This window comes from Lissotriton vulgaris, chromosome 8, assembly GCF_964263255.1.
Source record: "Lissotriton vulgaris chromosome 8, aLisVul1.2, whole genome shotgun sequence".
Classification (NCBI taxonomy): domain Eukaryota; kingdom Metazoa; phylum Chordata; class Amphibia; order Caudata; family Salamandridae; genus Lissotriton; species Lissotriton vulgaris.
In genome coordinates this window covers 1,555,616,922-1,555,639,471 of record NC_141696.1, presented here as the reverse complement: position 1 = coordinate 1,555,639,471, position 22,550 = coordinate 1,555,616,922, and the positions used below count along the sequence as shown (strand labels likewise).

General features: G+C 47.4%; 1 protein-coding gene across 2 annotated transcripts in view; it reads right to left on the bottom strand.

The window, feature by feature from the left end:
* Nucleotides 1–14,235: 14,235 nt before the first annotated feature.
* Nucleotides 14,236–22,550, bottom strand: part of LOC147700381 (butyrophilin subfamily 2 member A2-like) — a 151,647-nt gene continuing 143,332 nt past the window's right edge. For both annotated transcript variants that reach the window (XM_086935745.1, XM_086935746.1), the window contains exon 4: nucleotides 14,236–15,153. In XM_086935745.1, the coding sequence (XP_086791871.1) occupies nucleotides 14,609–15,153 (545 nt within the window). In that variant the 3' untranslated portion in view covers nucleotides 14,236–14,608. The remainder of the gene's footprint in view (nucleotides 15,154–22,550) is intronic.

Below are 22,550 nucleotides of genomic sequence, written 5' to 3'. Positions count from 1 at the left end.
CTTGACATTCAATGAAACCTATGGGAACACAAACACAGGTCAAGGAAAAAGCACACCTTCTAGAACACATAGACCACCTGATTCATCCCCTGTATCCAACATACCATGACAGAATGCAAGAGGGTTGAATAACTGGATTCTGGTAAACATACAGCTCCTGGCTGAGTTAGAACATGAAAAATAAAGATCCTCAGATGTTCTGGTATAAAAAGAAGTTCCTTATTTGCAGAAACGGTAGTGCGTGGGATGCAAGAACCACATCACTCCGCTCTACTAGTCATAAGGGCAATAAACGATACACAGCGATGTCCCCAGCAGTAGTCAGAACAAATCAAAGTATTCGCTGTTCTTTTTGAGTAGCGAGTAATCCACCTCGCTTCTGGAACTCAATAAACGGTGTATGGCAGGACACATACAGTGCACAGTAGCCTGTGGATTCGACCACCACCGCGCTCCGCGGACTGTTAACTCCCTAGACCAAATTAGGCAGTACTTAAAAGGGCGGAACCCTTTGATGCTCTCCTCGAAGTTACAGCACTCCAAACGAAGAGAGAAACGGCAACGCGTGGCAGTTAACCACCGCGCTCCGCTCTCTAAAGAACAAACAAACACGGCGAAGCGGAAATCCCGACCGTGATTAGTATGGCGCACAAAGCAATTCCAATCCTACCTGGATCACACGGGCAACTCAGGATCCAAACAGGCACAGACCCAGATAGCCGCCGAGCGGCCGCATGGCTTCTCCAACTGGCTCCCGGAACCCGGAACCAAACAAGAACAGGAAGCGTGTTGGGATTGTACAAATGCTCCCCTTCACCGGGGAGTCTGGGAGATGTAGTCTAAACTCCCGTTTCCGACTTCAATGACTATTATCCAAGCGCTGGCACCGACGAGTGTCCAGCAATGCAGGGGCAACCTGGATATTCCTGACAGTATGTCCTCCCTCCTAGCGCCTTCTAGGGCCAGGCCGCAGAGGGAACCTACGGTGATATGAACGGACAGCCTCAGGAGCATGGGTTTTCTGCACAGGATCCCAAGAATCATCCACAGCCGAGTACCCTTTCCAGGAAACCAGATACCACAACACACCCCTCCGATATTTGGAGTTCTTGATACTCCTCACCACATACTCAAAACCATCATCACATGATACAGGAGGAGGCGCACGCCTCCTGGCACCAAAAGCCGGTTTCAATAAGTTGCAATGAAACACTGGATGGATTCTGAGCGTACCAGGTAGTTTCAACTTGTACGCCACCGGATTGATCTGTTTTGTGATGACATAAGGACCAATGTATCTGGGGTGAAAAATACTGCGCAGTTTGAATCGGATGTTCCTGGTGGAAAGCCATACCTTATCCCCTACAGCATAGGTAGGACCTGCTCTCCGATGTTTGTCCTCTCCTCTTTTGTACTCAGCCTTAGCTTTCTGCAGATGAGCTCTGATCTTTTTGTGCACCAAATGTATTTTACGTATGTGCCCCAAAACCGTAGGTTGATCAGCTACCCCTTCTGGAATGCTGATGAGAAGAATCCGGGTGTCAAAACCATAGGTGGCGCAAAAGGGTGAGACCCCCAGTGAACTGTGCCAGGCGTTGTTGTACGCCACTTCGGCCATTCACAACAGGGAGACCCATGATTCCTGAGCTTCAACAGCATAGAATCTGAGGTATTTTTTCAGTGTTTGGTTAAGTCTCTCTGTCTGCCCATCAGTCTGAGGGTGAAAGGTGGTGGGGAGAGAAGACTGAATCTGCATGGCTTTTCACCAAGCCTTCCAAAACCGGGCGATGAATTGTGGACCCCTGTCCGAGATTATCACCTCGGGTATCCCATGCAAACGAACAACATTGCTCAGCAGCAACTGTGGTGTTTGACTGGCGGTGGGGAGATTCACACATGGAATGAAACGTCCCATTTTAGTGAGACTATCAATTACCACCAAGATATCTGTTTTGTCTTGATCTGGGGGTAATCCCGTAACAAAGTCAACACTGATGGTCTGCCAAGGCCTTTGTGGCATGGGTAGAGGCATCAGCAGTCCCTTCTTTTTTCCTGTCTCGTTCTTGGCTCGGGCACACTCCTCACAAATTCCTACCCACGTGGTTACATCACCCTTGATGGTTTCCCACCAGAAATGGCGTTGCAATAGCTGAACCGTCTTGTTCACTCCTGAGTGACCAGCCAATAAGGTATCATGACACCACTCAAAAGCCTTCTTCCTTAAGGCTACACTAGGTAGAAACAATTTGCCATCTTGAAAAGGTAACCCTTGCTTCAAGGTACGACCACTCCCCTGAGTAGCCCACGTCACCCATGCATCATGAGATCTTGGTTTGCGAATCATATCCAAGAAGGTGTTTGCCTGAACTATGCAAACCACTTTTCCTGGATCTACTATCGCCTCGAAGGATTTCTCACTAGAAACATCGCCAGTATAAGTCTGCCTGGACAGGGTATCAGCTTTCCTGTTCTCCACCCCAGGTCTGTACGTGATAACGAAATCATATTCAGAGAAAAACAACATCCACCTCATCTGTCTCTGGGTGAGGTTCCTTGCGGTTTTCATGTACTGAAGATTTCTGTGATCCGAGAACACGGTGACAGGGAACGCCGCGCCCCACAGATATTGACGCCATTCCTGGAAGGCTTTCTTTATCGCTAACAGCTCTTTCTCGGCTATTGTATAGTTTGTCTCAGCTGGGCACAGCTTTTTGGACATGTAAGCCACGGGATGTAATTGCCCTGTGGTCTGATTCCTTTGTGACAGGATTGCCCCTATCGCTGTGTCTGAGGCGTCCGCTTCCACTATGAACGGTAGTTCTGGTTTGGGATGGGCCAAGATCTGGGCGGTGTTAAAGGCTACTTTCAGAGTCATGAAAGCGTTATTCGCTTCTTGAGACCAAAGAAAAGCAACTCCTTTTCTGAGTAACTTAGACAGAGGTGACGCTACCAAAGAAAACTGCAAAATAAACCTACGGTAATAGTTCGCAAAGCCTAAGAAGCTCTGGACCTCTTTTACACTAGAGGGGATCGGCCACTCTTGGACTGCTTTCACTTTTCTCTCTGACATTTGTAACCCAGTAGGACTCAGAATCACCCCCAGGAATTCCACCTCAGTCACACTGAATTCGCATTTACTCAGCTTACAATAGAGTTTGTTTTCCCCAACCTCTGTAAAACCTGAGAAACATGGTGCCTGTGGACCTCGGTTTTGTCTGAGTAAATGAGAATTTCGTCGATGTAGACGACCGCACATACGTCCATAAACTCCTTCAGGACATCGTTAAGAAAATAATGAAATGCCGCCGGGGCGTTACACAACCCAAACGGCATAACGGTATATTCATACAATCTGTAACGAGTCTTGAAGACAGTTTTCCACTTGTCTCCTTCTTTAACACGCACCAGATGGTACGCACCACTTAAGTCCAAGTGGGTGTATATCTGGGCATCCCTCACTTGATATAATAGGAACTAAATGAGGGGCAAAGGGTATCTGTTTCCTACCGTGTTTTTATTCAATACCCGATAGTCCACACAGGCTCTCAATTCTCCATTAGCTTTTTTGATAAAAAACAAAGGAGAGGATGCTGGGGATCTAGAGGCCCTGATGAACCCAATCTCAACATAGTGATCAAGGTATTCTTTTAGGTGCCCAGTCTCAGGCACCGACAGTGCGTAAACACAACATGACGGTAGTGTGGCTCCCTCAACAGATCTATTCGACAATCATACATCCGGTGTGGGGGTAGTTGTTCTGCCTGGCTTTCGCTAAAGACATCCTCGAAACACTGATATTCAGAGGGTAGGATAACCTTTTTCTCCGCTGCAGAAGCCACTACCACCGGAAGAAAGAAGGCAGCTGTTGGTTGTATCTGGGTAGTGTTCAGATGTTTCTTGCATTCCTCCGACAAAAAACGGACCTCTTTCGTTTTCCAATCGATCAAAGGGTTGTGATGGCTTAGCCAGGGCATCCCCAGAATGACCTTATATTGAGGGGCTTCTATAATGTTTAAGGTTAGTTCCTCTCTATGCCATCCCTCTGGTCCCTCGAAAGACAACTCCACTATGTCGGTCTGCTCTGTAATGAGGCCAGATATCAGAGGTTTTCCGCCCACGGCCAATACCTCCTCGGGGGTCTCTCTAGTTACTCTGACCAGGGACAAAGAGGTCACTTATCTGCTATCTACAAAGTTCCCTGTGGCCCCCGAGTCAATCATGACCTTGACCCGATGTATTCTCCGCTGACTCTCTAAACTCATTGGGAGAACAATATGTGTCTCCGTATCTTGCAAAGCCAGGACTGTTAACGAAGGGATTTTCAAAGGCTGGGGGTTCTCTATCACTGACTCGGACGCCCCTACCAAAGAAACCGCTATCCTTTTGCTTTTGTTCCATCCCCCAGATGTCTTTGGTTTTGTGGGGAACTCTTTAACGTAATGCCCATTTTTCCCACAGTAAAGACATAACCCCAGGGCTCTACGGCTTTCTTTTTCTTCCTTAGATAAGGGCGCTCTTACCGCTCCGATCTCCATGGGCTCTGAGCTAGAATCAGAGGAAGGCAAGGACCTCCGAGGGGCAGACTCGGACTCAACAGAAACCCTGTCCCACCTTCGTCTTCCCCCCCCTCTTTCGCTTTGTCTGCCATCTAATCGCAAAGTTAAGTTTATCATATCAGTGCAGGTAACAGGTTGAGGGTCTATCTGTGCTATGATGTCTTTTAGTCCATCTCTCAACCCTTGGTAGAAAAGCGACATCCTCTTTTCCTCTGGCCATGATGTCTCTGCCACCAATCTGTTAAAGTCAGTCAAGTATGGCACTAAATCCCTCCGGCCCTGCCTAAGGGTGAGCAGTTCTCTGTCAGCGCTAAAAGTAGTGGCGCGCCTATCGAAAACCCTCTCAAATTCAGCACGGAAGGCGGTCCAATCTGATAATATAGCATCATTATTCCTCACCAAGGGTACTGCCCAATTGGCGGCATCCCCGATCAGATAGGAAATGGCAAAAGCCACCCTCGAGTGATGGTTTGGAAAAGAGGCCGGTTTGCAAGAGAAATGAAGCATGGTCTGCGTTAAAAACACCTGTGTCTTAGCCGGATCGCCAGAATAACGCTCTGGACTAGCCAAAGGAATGGGTGGGGGGACGGTGACCTCCACTTTTGAAGAGGATGCATCAAAAGGGTTTCAGCTCAGTCTTTCTACCTTATCCCTTAATGTAGCTGCTTCAGTCTTGGACGCAGCTAACTCTTGCTGAACCAACAATAAGGCCTGAAACACGTCATCCAAAGTAGCCATTATAAGCACAACCAAATCGGGTAGAGCTATATTCGTAGGCGTGTAATTCTGTCCAGAACTGCTCCACGGAATCCGATTGATGCTTATAAGGGTCCACCTCCAAATGTCACAAACCCTCTTGCATAAACACACAGAGGCCTTGAGCCATTAGGCGAGGGATAAAAAGAACAGGGAAGGGAAGGGAAGGGAAGGGCTAGCTGGGGAAGGGATATACCTGAAACGACAAGAACATATACTTAGTATCACTCAAGTGGCAACAGTCTACTCTCATATGTTCTCACTAAATGAATCCTTAGTACCTTATGGTATAAAAGAAACCAGCCTTAGAGAAAACACCTCAATCACCTCTTGACATTTAATGAAACCTATGGGAACACAAACACAGGTCAAGGAAAAAGCACACCTTCTAGAACACATAGACCACCTGATTCATCCCCTGTATCCAACATACCATGACAGAATGCAAGAGGGTTGAATAACTGGATTCTGGTAAACATACAGCTCCTGGCTGAGTTAGAACATGAAAAATAAAGATCCTCAGATGTTCTGGTATAAAAACAAGTTCCTTATTTGCAGAAACGGTGGTGCGTGGGATGCAAGAACCACATCACTCCGCTCTACTAGTCATAAGGGCAATAAACAATACACAGCGATGTCCCCAGCAGTAGTCAGAACGAATCAAAGTATTCGCTGTTAATTTTGAGTAGCGAGTAATCCTCCTCGCTCTGGAAGTCAATAAACGGTGTATGGCAGGACACATACAGTGCACGGTAGCGTGTGGATTCGACCACCACCGTGCTCCGCGGACTGTTAACCCCCTAGACCAGATTAGGCAGTTCTTAAAAGGGCGGAACCCTTTGATGCTCTCCTCGAAGTTACAGCACTCCAAACGAAGAGAGAAACGGCAACACGTGGCAGTTAACCACCGCGATCCGCTCTCTAAAGAATAAACAAACACGGCGAAGCCGAAGGCCCACCCGTGATTAGTATGGCGCACAAAGCAATTCCGATCCTACCTGGATCACACGGGCAACTCAGGATCCAAACAGGCACAGACCCAGATAGCTGCCAAGTTGTAGCACGGCGTCTCCAACCGGCTCCCGGAACCCGGAACCAAACAAGAATTACACGCAACAGGAAGCGTGTTGGGATTGTATAAATACTCCCCTTCACCGGGGAGTCTGGGAGATGTAGTCTAAACTCCTGTTTCTGACTTCAATGACCATTATCCAAGTGCTGGCACCCAAGAGTGTCCAGCAATGCAGGCGCAACCTGGATATTCCTGACAATAACAGGCTTGTAATAGGGTAGACTTGATCTCCTTCACATTTGTGATGGAGTAATCCATCCGCCAAGCACTAAATCTCACCTTAGGTCTCTGTTGCTATGATTCAACTGCCTGGCAACAACAGGACGTGGCAGTGAGCCACACTATGGCCTTGGGGCCAGAGATCCATGTCCCCTTGCCACAAAAACACTTCCTGAAGCTTTCCCTGCCATAGAGGTTAGAGAACAAAGAGATAACAAAAGTTTCAGTTTTGTTAATCAAGGTTGACTCAGCTATCCTCAGAATGGGCAAATTGTTACACCAAGGTGGCACTTCAAGATCTTCACATCTGGATCTAGATTGAACGTCTGACTTTTCAAAGTTGGCCTTTTGAGGATTGGGATTCATCTTGGAGGTTGGCTGTTCTCTGCTCCACCTCATTCTGTCGGGTCGCCTGTGGGTCATTCCCACCCTCATGTGGTCGAGGTGCTGTGTCAGTGTCACTCTTCTCCAGATAGGTTATGTTTTAGATTAAGCAGGAGCGATTTCATTCCTTCCATGAAAACCAGGACTGCTGCATATTATTGAGCTGCTACTGTCACCACTAGCAAGGTCTGCCAGGTTTGTGCACCACTCACTCTCACCTGGGAGCTTAGCCTGTCTCTGCTGGTTCCTCTCCCCCATGACATGCACCAGGACCTCTTAGGATTTCTGCCAAATGCTACAGCATGATAACAGCCCGAGGTGCTGCCAGATCAGCACCCACAGATTACATCTTAAGTGTGAGGGGCAGCATAAAAGGTGAGCAGGGAGAGACAAAGACAGGTGAATAGGCTCTTTACAACGAATGCGCTTTTCACACATTCCATTACAAGGCGGTCATTACAACTGCATTGTTTCAACGCAAACCATTACATTGCAAGTCGTTTCACGACTTGCTGTAGGGGGCGCGCAGGACTTAGGAATAGTATTATTTATTATTCCTACTCCAGTTTGTGCAACAGCAGGGAAGCTGTTGGATTGTAAATCACCAGCACGCCCCCTACAGCAAGTTGTTGAAACGAATTGCAATGTAATTGTACGCGTGGTGACAATGCAGTCATTGTAAAGACCGTGTTGTAAAAGAACAGCGTTGTACTGACAGCGTTGTAAACGCTTGTTCCCCAGACAGGCCCACAGGGATCCACCATAGTTTGCGGACAGTTTGTTATTAGCGAGCATCTTACTCCTTAAACACATCCTGCCATGCAGTAAGGCAACGCAAAGAGAGTATTGTGTATTGTGTATTACACAGTACCTGAACACATTTCCCAGCACTGCCCTGTCACTTCTCATGATTATCATCATCACTCACTCCCAGACTGACTCCAGGAAGGATCACTGCCCACACAGTTCTCCTGCTATGGGTGCGAAAGCAATGCCCATTCACTATTGAAAACCGAGGGCGCTATCTCAAAGCCCACACCACTTCTCCGTCACCACAACAGCTCTAGGTCCTACACCACAGCAGCTGCATGTCCAGGTACCACAGGGCTGACAGAGAGGCCTGCGCTCCCAAGAGCTCTTCCTTTGCATGCCCTGTGAGGATGAATGGCTGAGCCAGGCTCATGGCTGGGACCGGATCTCTGCTGGTTGCTGCCCTCCCTCCAGATGGATCACAAGCCTGGGAATGACAATGGGGTGGCACAACTGCTACAGAATGGAAACAGAAGACCTGGGTGATGCCTGCAGAGGTGCTGGATTACCTGTAGGGTGCCCTTACTTCCCTCACATCAGCCAGAGTGGGACCAGGAGGCAGATGGTCTTCAGAAGTCTGGGATCATCTGGACCTCCTAGTCCTTACAGTTCCAGAGCCATTGTCAGGCGGAGCCGCATCCCATTTATACATGTGGGAGAAGGGTCATCCTCATTATCCGTGGATGCTCCTTACATCATCCGGTCTGGGTTACTGCGACCCCTCCCTATCCTCGGGTCCTCAGTCCTGCTGAAACTGTTCTCTGGACAAATGGTTATAGGGTTCACTGAATTGTGGGGGCTCTCGTACCCGACTGTTCAGCTCTTGGGGTCAGAGGTCTCTATAAAGAGATATCATGCCTGCCGCACTGCCAGGGTACACAGTGACGAGTGAGGAACTCTGCATAGAGCCAATGTCATCCTGGACAAACACCACCATATTTGTCTGTCACACCCTCTTCAGTTGGTTCAGGGGCTCGGAGGGTCCGTGTGTCCCAGACTTCCCATGACAGTCCCAGTTTCTGAACACTTGTCTTGGCCTTTGACACTTTTCACCAATTCACCTGCAAGTCCCTGGTTTGAGAGATGATCACATTAGACATAAGAGAATTTCGGGGCCTGTTTATAAACTGGTTCGCGTCACTCATGTGCCACGCAACGTGGTGCAAGAGCGAAACAGACCTTAACTCAGATTTAAGAAGTCACGCAAGGCCACTTTCCGTGGTCCTGAGTGGCTCCATAAATCTGGAATAAAGCAACGCAGCGCAAACCGCTGCCTTGGGAAGGCCTTCTATAGGTGTTGCGTGGCTGGTTCCATGCAACTCTCATGGTTTTTGACGTATTGCCAGATTTGTCAGAGCTGGTAAAACTGGTAATGCACCAAATAGATAGGCCTTTCCAGGAGAGGCATAACAGGGAGAAATATCTTTATTTGTCCTCATTGCTTACTCTTTCTATGTGGGCTGCATTTTGAAGCACACATGGAAAGAGGCATATGCCTCTGGTGGCCCTTCCTGCACAAAAATAATCCTGCATACAGCAAGGTGCAAGGGTGCCTTTATTGGCTCTAGGCTGCCAAAAGGGCCCCTAGCGCAGGGGATAGGACAGGAATGCACCATATTGCCTTAAATACACGAGATTCCTGTCAGGAAGTGCAGCACAGCAAGGGGGCTGGCTGAGCTTCACCGCGTGACTCTCATACATAAGCCCCATTATGTTTAAAAGTATGCCGCTACTCACAGGTGGACCCTCTCTTGTGACACTGCTGATGAACAGAGCTGAGGAGCTGACCAGACAGAGAGCCCATGGCGTCTTCTTTGTGATAGTCACAACCAGGCGCAGTGCTTGTAAGAGGTAATTTATGTCATCTGTCAGGTTCCCCCCACCCGACCTACCGCTCTTACCTGCACGGGCCGCTCCTGGTCACAACTAAAACCCTGAGACTGCGGGGAATGCCTTTGCTTCTGAGAAGGAAGGAGACTGCCTTGAGTGCTTAGAAGCGGCCTTGCATTGCTAGAGCCTGACAACCCATGTGTCGGTGCTGCAGAGAGGTGCTAAGCGCTAATTCTGACCTGGAGGCAACGCTCTAGGACCCCTAGATGACTAAATAAGGTCAACCTGGATTGAGTTTCTCCTCATAGGGGAACAAGACCCTCTCAGTTTCTTTTATTTACACTACAAAGCGCAACTCCAAGGGTATTTCTGGTTGTTTATTTTTTTAGCACAGTGTTTTGTTACTAAACCACCTCAAAGGCACCCCTCTTCCTCTCTTCCCTCCTTCCCCTGACCTCCCCTGTTTACCTTCCATCTTTTTTGCTTAGTGTTCTTTGTAAGCTTACCTTATAACTGCAGGTAATGTTCTATGCCAAGCGCTCTCACATTGGTGAAGAAGCGCTACAGAAAATGGACACATATTTGCTCCATAGTGCACGGATGTGCTTGAGTCTAGAATAGGTTTTGTACTTGAAGGGTTCCCTTTCAGCTTCATTTACAAGAGGCCTGCGCTGCCTCTTGTATCAAAATGCTTTGAGGCGGGTAATCTCAGGAACCACAGCACCAATCACAACACCCAATACAGCGTTGGAAAGGGCAGTTGCAGCAGAAGGACATAGGCTTTGCAGACGCCCACCAAATACATTTAAAAGGTAAAAGAACCGTGCCAGCAAAGTAGTCCCTTGTGGGCCTGCCAGCGTTGTGCTGTGGGCGTGTGCTGGGGGCATGACGAACGCTGGGGGCGTCTGGTACATTCCGCCCTTCAAGCCATGTCTGATATAGTGTGCTAATCTCACCCTGCTCCCTTTAAATACCCCTGCACCCCATAATCATAACCCACCCTTACTCCTTAAAATACCCCAACACCCTTAAACACTAACCCATCTTAACCCTATAAATATACCCTGTACCCCAAAACCCAAACCTATCCCTAAACCCTAAAAATACCCCTGTACCCCAAAACCCAAACCTAGCCCTGAACCCTAAAAATACCCCTGTACCCCAAAACCCAAACCTAGCCCTGAACCCTTAAAATACCCCTGAACCCCAAACCTAGCCCTGAACCCTAATAATACCCCTGTACCCCAAACCCCAAACTACCCCTGAACCCTAAAAATACCCCAAAATACTAACCTAGCCCTGAACCCTTAAAATACCCATGTACCCCATAACCCAAAACTATATCTGAACCCTTAAAATACCCAAACACCCCAAAACATATACCTCAGTACCCCAAAACATATACCCCTATACCCATACTTACCTTATCCCAACATAAAAAACATGCTTTTACCACTCATGCATTTACAACGAATTTCGTTGTAAATGTATGTGTGGTAAAAGCATATAAAATGTAATGCCATGCGTTATAATGGCATTGCGGAGTCATGGTACTTTCGTAATGAAAGTATGCGGAGTGTTGGTATGCGGAAAGAAAGTTGCGGAATAATGGGTGTTTACCCTCCCCCGGTAAGTACATTGGTGGCACGGCGGCCCACATCTCCAGCAAATATTTTTTCACCACCCATTTGAAAAATGCACAGGTCTCTCTCATTGATGGCCAGCACTGATATACACTTTTAGACACACCTCCCGCCACAAGTTCTAGAATTGCGAACTTTAGAGCTGGGGAGCTACGTTCGAATCTCAGCATCAGCTTAACATCCTGAGATTCCAGACAAATCGCTTTGTCTCCCCGTGCCTACCACAAATGAATGTGTTCTTCTGTAATGTAAATAGTGCTCATGTTATGTTGTCGAGTTTGCGCTATATAATATTGCAAGGAAAAATAAAGTAGGGAAACTCGAGTTCACACACTACTGAACGCGCACTCTTAAGTGCATCAGCAGTGCACTGTGAATCGGAGGGTTTCACAGGCCTGTCACAGATAAGAAGTGCTATGAAAACGAAATCCTACAAAACAATATACTACTGGCCGGAAGCAATTCATACCCGGACAACGACAGGACGGGCTGCTAATATATGTATATATATATATATATATATATATATATATACATATATATATATATATATATATATATATATATATATAATAGATAGATAGATAGATAGATAGATATATATATATATATATAGATATATACACACACACACACACACACACATATATACATATATGGGCACATGTGCATTATACATACATATACATACACAGATACATATATGTGCACATGTACATATACATACACATGTGCATACCATACACATATACACAAATATATACATGTATACAGGTACATGTACATATATATATACACACACACATAGACACTTACGTAGACATAGCTCCCGCTCTGCTCCACCTCCCTGTTGAAATTAGGCTCCAGAAAGGAAACAAGGTAAAACTAATTTTATTCTTCAAAACAAACCCATACCGGACTGGAATATGCGGCGCAGGGGGCTGCTCTGCCCTCCGGACATGGGCCAGCGTACAAAGGAGAACAGGTCAGTACTATTGATATGGTTATAAGACATGATGACGTACTTCCAATAGCTTAAACGTGACACTCCCTCGTGCCAGCTCATCACGGCTCTCTGCAGACAGGAAAGGGCTGTGGACAGGTCACGTAACACTGGGTGACATTTCAAGGTCACCTTTGTCTATTGAGAGTGATGGAGCGCATAATGTGGATGGACCTTTGCCCCATGTGATCACCATCAGGAGACTTTACATAAACATGAAAAATCAAATGCAAATAATATTTAAGGCAATAATGAGAGTTGTGAGTAGTTTTAAAAGGGTTTTATTATGTAATCAAAAGTCAAAGTTCTCTGACTCTTTATTCATTAGTCAATTATCAATCAGGTTACAGAATTGAAATATAGGTAACAATAAAATGAATACAGAATATATTATAGATTGCGTACAAAGCGCTCCATAAAGGAAGGAAAACCAATTTCTATGTCAGTCATAACTCTAAAAGAGTTCTAACAAAATATAATTCTTGAGTGAGTTTTGCAAGGTCAATCAATAATTAATAATTGCCAAAAATCTCCCATAAAGAGAAATAAATACATAAGACAAATACATCTTTGCAAAGCCCGTTAATCAAAGCATACACCTTAGAGTTTTAGCATCTAAACCTGTCCTGTTCCTCTTCAGCTGGTTCTCTCTGTCCTCGCTCTGCCTCTCTGTGTCTGACACTGAAGCTGCTCTGAATGAGCCCCTCCTTTCTCTCGCTTCGCAGAACTTTATTAAAAACCTGTGTGTTCTGCCTCCCGTCTTGCTAAAAAATATGAGCAAAACACTACATCTCTCAGCTGGCAACCAATATTTCCATCAAAAAATACACGGTCCTCGTAGCTTGTTCAATAGGAGCTTCAGAACACATCCACACCCCATGGGCTGACTGGACACGTCATCAATCAGGCAAGTTCTTTTAACACATTTGTGTCTTGTGCTAAATGACTTCACATCCTGAAAACAATTACATTTTCTCAAACAAAAGTATTAATCATGCGGAAATAGAAAATACATGTTATAATAATGAAGCAGAAAAACGTGTGCTTTTCAGTTTTCTCTCATTGAGATGAAGTGATTAAAGCTTTGTTTAAACAAACTGCATTGAGATAAAAGTATGCTACAAGCAAGGTCTTTCAAGAAGAGACAGAAACAGGAGGCGTAAATCATAAGAAAGGTCATGAGATGAGAGGAACAGCATTTCTTTCTTATCTCAAGGCCGAAGGGCCGCGGTGAGCTGAGCCCCCAAAGCAAATTCAGCCTTTCGACACTGTAACACGCGTGTTAATTCAGCACAGATATATGCTACTTTGAACGTTCAAAACACATTTTCCAAATTAAATGTACATTCTAAAGTGAGGTTAAATCTAAAATAAACACAATTAAACAACCATGATTAATGAATTGAGCATGGGTCTACATGATTCATTAAGCATCTGAGCAGGCCTCAATCATGTTCTCCCTTGCACCAAAAGTCTGCGTCCCATTTATTAATGCATAAATCTTATCGATGAAATCTGAGCTTCATCAAGAGCCTCTGAAGCAGTGACCACAACACCGTCGGGGACTGTGGTTGTCACACATGCAAGCTGGGGGGGGGGGGGGGGGGGGGGGGGGCAGTGCTTGCGGGGAAGGGGGAGCTGTCAGAGCTGTGAGGGTGTCAGTGCAGCCCACAAAGGCCCTGGGGGGGCCATCCTGGCGGGGGGCATGGAAGAGGTGCTCGCCTGGGGGTCCTGGGAGGCGCCACGATTCATGGTACTGCGGCCATCCTGGGCTGCCTTCTTATGCTGGAGCTCAGTGAATGAGTGCCTTATAAAGAAAGGGTCGCTCAAAATGAAACCCATAGTCCATGAAATGTCACTCATTGCAGAGTTCAAACATGGAAATGTCACACATATCCTAACTCAACACCTGGCAGTTATGGAGGCCACCGAGCTCCCCCCAGTCCATCCAGCTGCCCACCCCACCCACGTAAACCCACTCCGCCACTCACCCACCCTCTGCCAATGCCTTCCCACCCCTCCACGCTGGGCGCATGCCGCAGTCTCCCTGATGTTGAGGAAATGGGGTGCAACCTGTTACGAGGGGGCTGCAGCTTCCTCCCTTCCCCCAGATGTCTATCAGTAGGTGAAAGTAAGGCTGAAGCCCCCGAAGAGAAGCCAGGGGTGGAGGGAGGGTCTGTCCTGACCAGAGTAAGAAGCAGGGGTGCAGCTCTCAGTGGATTGGGACAGCGGGGCGGTTGCTATGTTATTGGGAGGCTCTATTACACCAGGGACAGTGGGCCAGAAGTAGGGGTTCAGCCCCTCTGTGAGGTGACAGAAGATGGGGGCTGATGTGTTACACCAGGTGCAGGATTATCAGTGGGTCCTCGACCCGGAAGAAGGGGTGCAGCGCCCCACAGAAGGTGTCATTGAAGGTGTAGAGGTGCTCCTGAGTGTCTGCGTTGTAGAAGGACATCAGCCCCCCATCACAGTCCAGGTACATCCCCAGCTTCAGGGGGCGCTGATGGAGGTACAGGCGGGTGAGAGGAGAGGTGGCAGCATAGTAATGACCATCATTGAACCGCTGCACAGCCCAGAGCCCCTCCTCAGGAGACACTGCAATATATTCCTTCCTTTCCACTGAGTCTCGTGCGACCCCCACTGCCAACGTCACTCTCTGCTGTATCTCCCAATCCTCCCTCTCCCTCCGCACCTGCACGCCCACCTCCCAGTAATGCCTCCCTGAGGTGAACACCCCCCTCCCCAGCACACAGCGGCAGCGCTGGAAGGCCTTAGGACTATATGGGGGGGGACGTCCTCCGTCTGTCGATGTCACACTTCTTCCCTTCGAATAGATGTACAGGGCTGGACTAGCTGTGTCCAAATCCAGACTCACCAACGCTGGGGAGAGAGAGAGAGTTAATGACACACTGTGTGATCTCAGGCGCATCACAGCCCAGCCCAGAGACCCCAGAACTGCAGAGAGAGGACAGAGCAGGTTATTGACACATTGTGTGACCTCAGGCATATCACTGCCAAGCCCAGAGACCTCAGGCCTTCACTGAGAAGAGAGAGACTTAATGACACACTGTGTGACCTCAGTCTGACCACTACCCAGCCCAGAGACCTCAGCAATGCAGAGAGGAAGAGAGTTAATGACCCACTGTGTGACCTCAGGTGTATCACTGCCCAGCCCAGAGACCCCAGCAATGCAGAGAGGAAGAGAGTTAATGGCACACTATGTGACCTCAGGCGCATCACTGCCCAGCCCAGAGACCCCAGCAATGCAGAGAGGAAGAGAGTTAATGGCCCACTGTGTGACCTCAGGTGTATCACTGCCCAGCCCAGAGACCCCAGCAATGCAGAGAGGGAGAGAGTTAATGGCACACTATGTGACCTCAGGCGCATCACTACCCAGCCCAGAGACCCCAGAACTGCAGAGAGAGGACAGAGCAGGTTATTGACACACTGTGTGACCTCAGGCATATCACTGCCAAGCCCAGAGACCTCAGGCCTTCACTGAGAAGAGATAGACTTAATGACACACTGTGTGACCTCAGTCTGACCACTACCCAGCCCAGAGACCTCAGCAATGCAGAGAGGAAGAGAGTTAATGACCCACTGTGTGACCTCAGGTGTATCACTGCCCAGCCCAGAGACCCCAGCAATGCAGAGAGGAAGAGAGTTAATGACCCACTGTGTGACCTCAGGTGTATCACTGCCCAGCCCAGAGACCCCAGCAATGCAGAGAGGAAGAGAGTTAATGACCCACTGTGTGACCTCAGGGGCATCACTGCCCAGCCCAGAGACCCCAGCAATGCAGAGAGGAAGAGAGTTAATGACACACTGTGTGACCTCAGGTGTATCACTGCCCAGCCCAGAGACCCCAGCAATGCAGAGAGGAAGAGAGTTAATGGCACATTGTGTGACCTCAGGCGCATCACTACCCAACCCAGATACCTCAGCCCTTCACAGAGAGGAGAGAGACTTAATGACACAGTGTATTACCTCAGGGGCATCACTGCCCAGCCCAGAGATCCCAGCACTACACAGAGAGGGATAGAGTTAATGACACACTGTGTGACCTCAGAGATATTACTGTCCAACGCAGAGACCTCAGTACTTCAGAGAGAGAAGACAAGTTTAGTGACACACTGTTTGAAATCAGATGTATCACTGCCCAGCCCAGAGACCCGAGCACTGCAGAGACAGTACAGAGAGGGTTAATGACGCACTGTGTGACCTCAGGCATATCACTGTCCAGCCCAAAAACCCCAACACTGCAGAGAGAGGAGAGAGAATTAATGAAAAACTATGTGAACTTTAGATGTATCATAGCCCAGCCCAGAAACCTCAGCCCTTCACAGAGAGGAGAGAGACAGTGTGTGACCTCAGGTGTACCACTGCCCAGCCATGAGACCTCAGCACTACACTGAGAGGGATAAAGTTAATGGCATACTGTGTGACCTCAGGCGTATATCACTGCCTAGCCCGAGACCCCAGCACTGCAGAGAGAGGAGACAGATTTAATGACCCACTGACCTCAGACATATCACTGACCAGCCCAGAGAACCCAGCGCTGTAGTGAGAGGACAGAGATAAATAATGACACACTGTGTGCCCTCAGGTGCTTTACTGCCCAGCCCAGAGACCCCAGCACTGCAGAGAAAGGACAGAAAGAGTTAATGACACACTGGGACCTCAGAGATATCACTGTCCCGCCCAGAAACCTCAGCACTTCAGAGAGAGGAGAGAGAGTTAATGACCCACTGTGCGACCTCAGGCAGATCACTGCCAAGCCCAGAGAACCCAGCATTGCAGAGATAGGACAGAGAGAGAGTTAAAGACACACTGTGTGACGTCAGGCGCATCTCTGCCCAGGCCAAAGACATCAGCCCTTTACAGAGAGGAGGGAGACTTAATGGCACACTGTGTGACCTCAGAGATATCACTGCCCAGCCCAGAGACCCCAGCACTGCAGAAAAAGGACAGAAAGAGTTAATGACACACTGTGACCTCAGAGATATCACTGTCCAGCCCAGAGACCTCAGCACTTCAGAGAGAGGAGAGCGAGTTAATTGCACACTGTGCGACCTCCGACGTATCAATCACTGACCAGCCCAGAGAACCCAGCACTGTAGAGAGAGGACAGAGATAAATAATGACACACTGTGTGACCTCAGACGCATCACTGCCCAGCCCAGAGACCCCAGCACTGCAGAGAGGAGAGAAAGTTAATGACACACCGTGTGACCTCAGGTGTATCACTGCCCAGCCCAAAGACCTCAGCACTCAAATAGGAGAGAGAGTTAATGACCCACTGTGCTACCTCAGACATATCACTGCCCAGCCCAGAGAGCCCAGCACTGCAGAGAGGAGAGAAAGTTAATGATACACTGTGTGATCTCAAGTGTATCACTGCCCAACCCAGAGACCTCAGCACTCAAATAGGAGAGAGAGTTAATGACACACTGTGCTGTCTCAGACATATCACTGCACTGCCCAGGGACCCCAGCACTGCAGAGAAATGACAGAAAGAGTTAATGACACACTGTGTGACCAAGTCCACCTGTCCTGCAAGGCAGAAGGTTCCACTGGCACCATGACCCACAATTATTGCCCAGGTTGAAATTCGACCAGAGTGGCATTCTGGTCATACCACTTCTTCATTTCTTCCTGACTTGCTTCCAGGTTCGCCTGAGCAAGTTTCCTGAAGCATGCAGTTTGGTTTCTGAAGGCCAGCATGTAACTAAACACTTACAGAGGAGTTTTCCTGAGAGCAGCCTTCCTTCACCAAACTCTGAGGTCCGCTCACAGGGTGACCATACAGAAGCTCAAAGAGACTGAACCCAAGAGAATTCTGTGGTACCTCCCTGTATGCAAAGAGAAGGCACGGCAAGAGGACGTCCCACTTACGCCTCATGGGTTCTGCTAGACCCTTAATCATGCCCTTCAAATTCTGGTTGAATCTCTCCACCAGCCTGTTACCTTGGGGGTGGTAAGGGGTGGTGAACTTGTAGGTTACTCCACACTCCTTCCACAGGGATGTCATATTCTTGGATATGAAATTGGTCCCCCTGTCAGAAACCACCTCGCTGGGGAACCCCACTCGGGAAAAGATCCCCATAACGCCCGGCCCAACACTAGCACTGTTGTTGTCCTGAGAGGGAAGGCCTCTGGGTACTGGGTGGCTTGGTCCACCAAGACCAGGATGTACCTGTTGCCCATGGCTGTCCTGGGATAAAGTGGCCTCACAATGCCCTGCCCTACCCTTTCAAAGGGCATTCAAACCACTGGAAAGGGTTGGAGAGGAGCTTTGACCTTCCTTCCACTCCTACCACTTGCCTGGCAAGTTTGGAAAGACTTGCAATGTCCCCTCTTTCTAGCTTCAGGAAAGTCAGCAATACCCTTCCACTGCTTGGGAAAACAAACTCAACCTTCATCTTGGGCAGATGGACAGACCAAGTTTATAAACACAAGACTCTATTACTTCATACACACAATGTAAGCACCACACAGGTTACACCCATAAGCTCACACAAATTTGTACGGGGATGTTAGTACTAGGGTCTGGCTTAGTGTATGGCAGCAGAACTTTACATGATTTTCCAGTATACATTCACCCCAGTGACATATATAAAGAGGTATAGTCTCAGATACACTGCCACCAGCACAGTACATATGGAACCTCCAGACAGGAACGGTAGTCCACTGTCCAAAAATTGAGGAGTGCTTTGTGCAGCCCCTTAGGTCTGGTCTTAGCTCAGGAATAAAATGCTCCTCCACCCGTGAAATACTGAATCTAAACCCCTGTTCCGGAAAGCAATGAAAAACTTGGCTTTATTCTAGCCCGTAACCCCACCTTCCTCCACTGCTACCCTTCACCATTCAGCACCAGGACACTCCTGGAGTAACAGTGCACGCTTGGGATTGGGGACTCCTTTTCAAAATTTAAATATATTCAACTCTGTTCGTGGTATTCCTCTGAGAAAAATAACACTGGTGGAAACTGGGACATTGAGTTGGTACTCTCGGCCCCAACTCAGAGGAAGAAAGAAGTGGGTTTTTTGTATAGGAAGCTGATTGAGGCAGAGGAAATTCGAGCTCCACCATTACATCAAGTATGGAGACTTTCTATCTTAGAGGCACCCTCAGCCGATCTACATAATTTCTCCCTTCAATATTTATATAGATTTGTTAAATCCGCTCCCCTTAAAAAGAATCACTATTATGTTATAAACAGGCTTTATTACACCCCTAAAAAAATCGCAAAATTTGTCAACCCACCCCCTGTATGCCCCAGATGTGACACGCCAGAGGCCGATGATATCCATGTTTTTTATGAGTGTCCTAGGATTGGCTCTTTTTGGGCCACCATTGAGAAGACATTGGAGAGTATCTTCAAGATGAAACTTAGTTTTAATGTTGCAAGGGTCTTCTTTGGTCTGGGCTAAGGGATACACAGGTGGCGTTATTTTTCACGCTTATTCTAATTGCACGTAGGGAAATCTGTAAAGTCTGGAAGGATGTCACCCCCCCCCCCTACATGAAAAATGGCTTCAATCTGTACTAAGAATAGCACGCTTAGAAACCAGCACAGCACACAATAGGAATAGCGCAGTATGGCAACCTTTGATGGAATAGGCCAAGGAAATGAGGCTGGTAAGAAACCCGGAAATTGTCCAATGATTACACCTGGCTCCGGAATAAAGGGGTAGCCTGGTCGGCTCTGGGTACAGCAAGAACTTCAACCCGGGGCGCCCAGGATGGATAGCGGGTTGCGAGTGTTCATTTGTACTTGCCAAGGTGAGATGAGGACAAAAAAACAAAAAAACAGTGCACGCTACAAATACCCCCACATAGATAAAGACCTTACTTTTGTCGACGAACATGCTCAGACTTTTGCACACTCTCTTGATCAGCGAGAGGCTGGGGCCAAAATAAAATCTTAAACCTGGATGCCGAATACTTGTAGTTGGGCATCCTCTGCAGGAATTTGAATTTGAATTTGAATTTGGAATTTATAGACGCATGACTCACCCCATAAGGGTATCTCCACGCTAGGACTCAATAACACTCCATCAGACAGATCAGAAGAGAAGCGTTTTCAGTTGTCTTCAGAATGACAGGATGTCAGGACACTGTCCGAGGTGGATAGATAGACTGTTCCAAAGCCGGGGGCCAAGATGGAAAAAGCCTTTGCCTCCTTGTCGTGATTTGCTAATACGAGGAACCTTAATCAGAGCTTTATCTCCAGAACGGAGCGATCTACTGGGAACATAGTTTACAAATTTCTCATTCAATTATCTAGGGCCTAGTTTGTAGACCGCTTTAAAGGCCATACAACAGATTTTAAAATGGATCCTTTTACGTATAGGCAGCCAATGAAGTTTTTTGAGCAGAGGCAGAGAAGCTGTTCTGCGTGGGACATCAGCCACGAGGCGAGCAGCTGTATTTTGGACTACCTGCAGTCTATTGATGTCTCTTTCAGTGGCTGATATAAGGAGCGCATTGCAGTAGTCTAGACGACTAAGTACTAGTGCCTGTATTAAGGTTTTCCTAGCGGACAAGGGTAAAAAAGGGAATACTCTTCTGAGCATCCTAAGAACATGAAAGCAGGCTCCGACAGTCGTGGAGACATGCTCTCTCAAAATCAGTTTTTGGTCAAGGCGAACTCCAAGATTTGGAATGAAAAGGACCTAAGTTAACGGTCTGCGTTCTGTCCGGAAGAAAGTTGGTAAGCAATTCCAGGGCAAGCCCAGTAACACCAATATCACTCAGTCTTCTGAGCAAGATTTGGTGTGATAGGGTGTTGAATGCACCAACAGTACCGCATGACCCCTATCCAGCAGCATTCTAACAGCCACTAGAGATGACTCTGTACTATAGCAAGGAAGAAAGCCGGATTGAGAGGGGTCCAAACTGTCAGGGGTTTCAATGTAATTAGAAAGATGTGTGTTAATGTGTTTTTCAAGACTTTTACTGTGCAAAGGAAGCAAAGAGATCGGCGGTAGTTTCTTATGTCTTCTGAGGGAATTTTTAGGTTCTTTTTAATAGGCAGAATCTGTGCAGCTTTCCAGGCTAGAGGAAGGACTCCTTCTGTCAGGGAGTAATTAAGAATATTGCAAATGGGGTTAGCCAGCTGTGTAGCCAAAATGGATGTTATTTTTGCCGGAATAAAATCAAGCGGAGATTCGGATTTGGCATTTTTAAGGTGCATTTCTGTCTCTTCGATCGTAAGCAAAGCGAAATTGACAAGAGAGTTATTCGCTAAAGAGGTTGGTTCGAGCACCATATCATCTGAAGAATGGAGATTGCCAGTCAAAATGATATTGTTATAAATCGTGTCAATTTTCCCAATGAAATGACTAGCAATGCTGTCGCACTGTGTTTGAGAAGGTAAAAAGGACTTGGCGCAGGCCGGGGAACACAACTGTACACCATGTAAGATACATTACTGTCCCAACACAAAATATAGGATTTCATTTAAAAAAGGAAGATATGGGGTCTACACCCCATTAAAACATAACTAACTTAAACCTTTAATACTCAGATATATAAATAAATAAAACAATTATTTTAATAAAAAGGGTTGATCAGGGGTTTTATTCCTGTGAGGAAATAGAAATTTTACGTGGCCAGTGTGTCCCCCACATGCACCCTATGTATGTACATATACCCCATGTATGTCCATGTTACCATGCAATTCCCTTCTCATGCCTGTAATAATAATGCTTCTGCATTCCCGTTCAATGCTAACATGGCAGGTACCAAGCCCTCCATGAAAGAAACGTTAATTCTACGCTGAGGCCTATGTTGCCAATGCATTTACATGGTGCACGTTTAAAAGTCGAGATGAACTCGTTTTTGTGGCTCAGCCGAGCCAGGACCCGAATTCAGGCTCCATGCCTCCTGACACTCTGAAAGCTGCAGTTTAGTTATGTATCCCTGACCTCTCACATACTTCCTGCTCAGCCGAGAGGTGCCCAGCTCGGCCTGCCAAGACAGTATTTTGCCTACAGTTATCTGCTCTGCTCCACAGAAACACATTCCTGCTTAATGAAAAGGGTAAACATATTCCGCCTGCAGAAGATAGGGCCTAGCCTTTCTGTCTCCATCCAAGTGATTTACAGAACCCGCATCCATAGAAGGCCCATGGCCCCACGCAATGCACGAAGAAATATATGCACACACTAAGATTTAGTGATGAGCAGCCTTTGCTCGAGCGACCTTTAAGTCAGATAATACATCCTCCAAACTCAAGATATCAGATAATACCAGAAGTGCAGGTCGTCCTG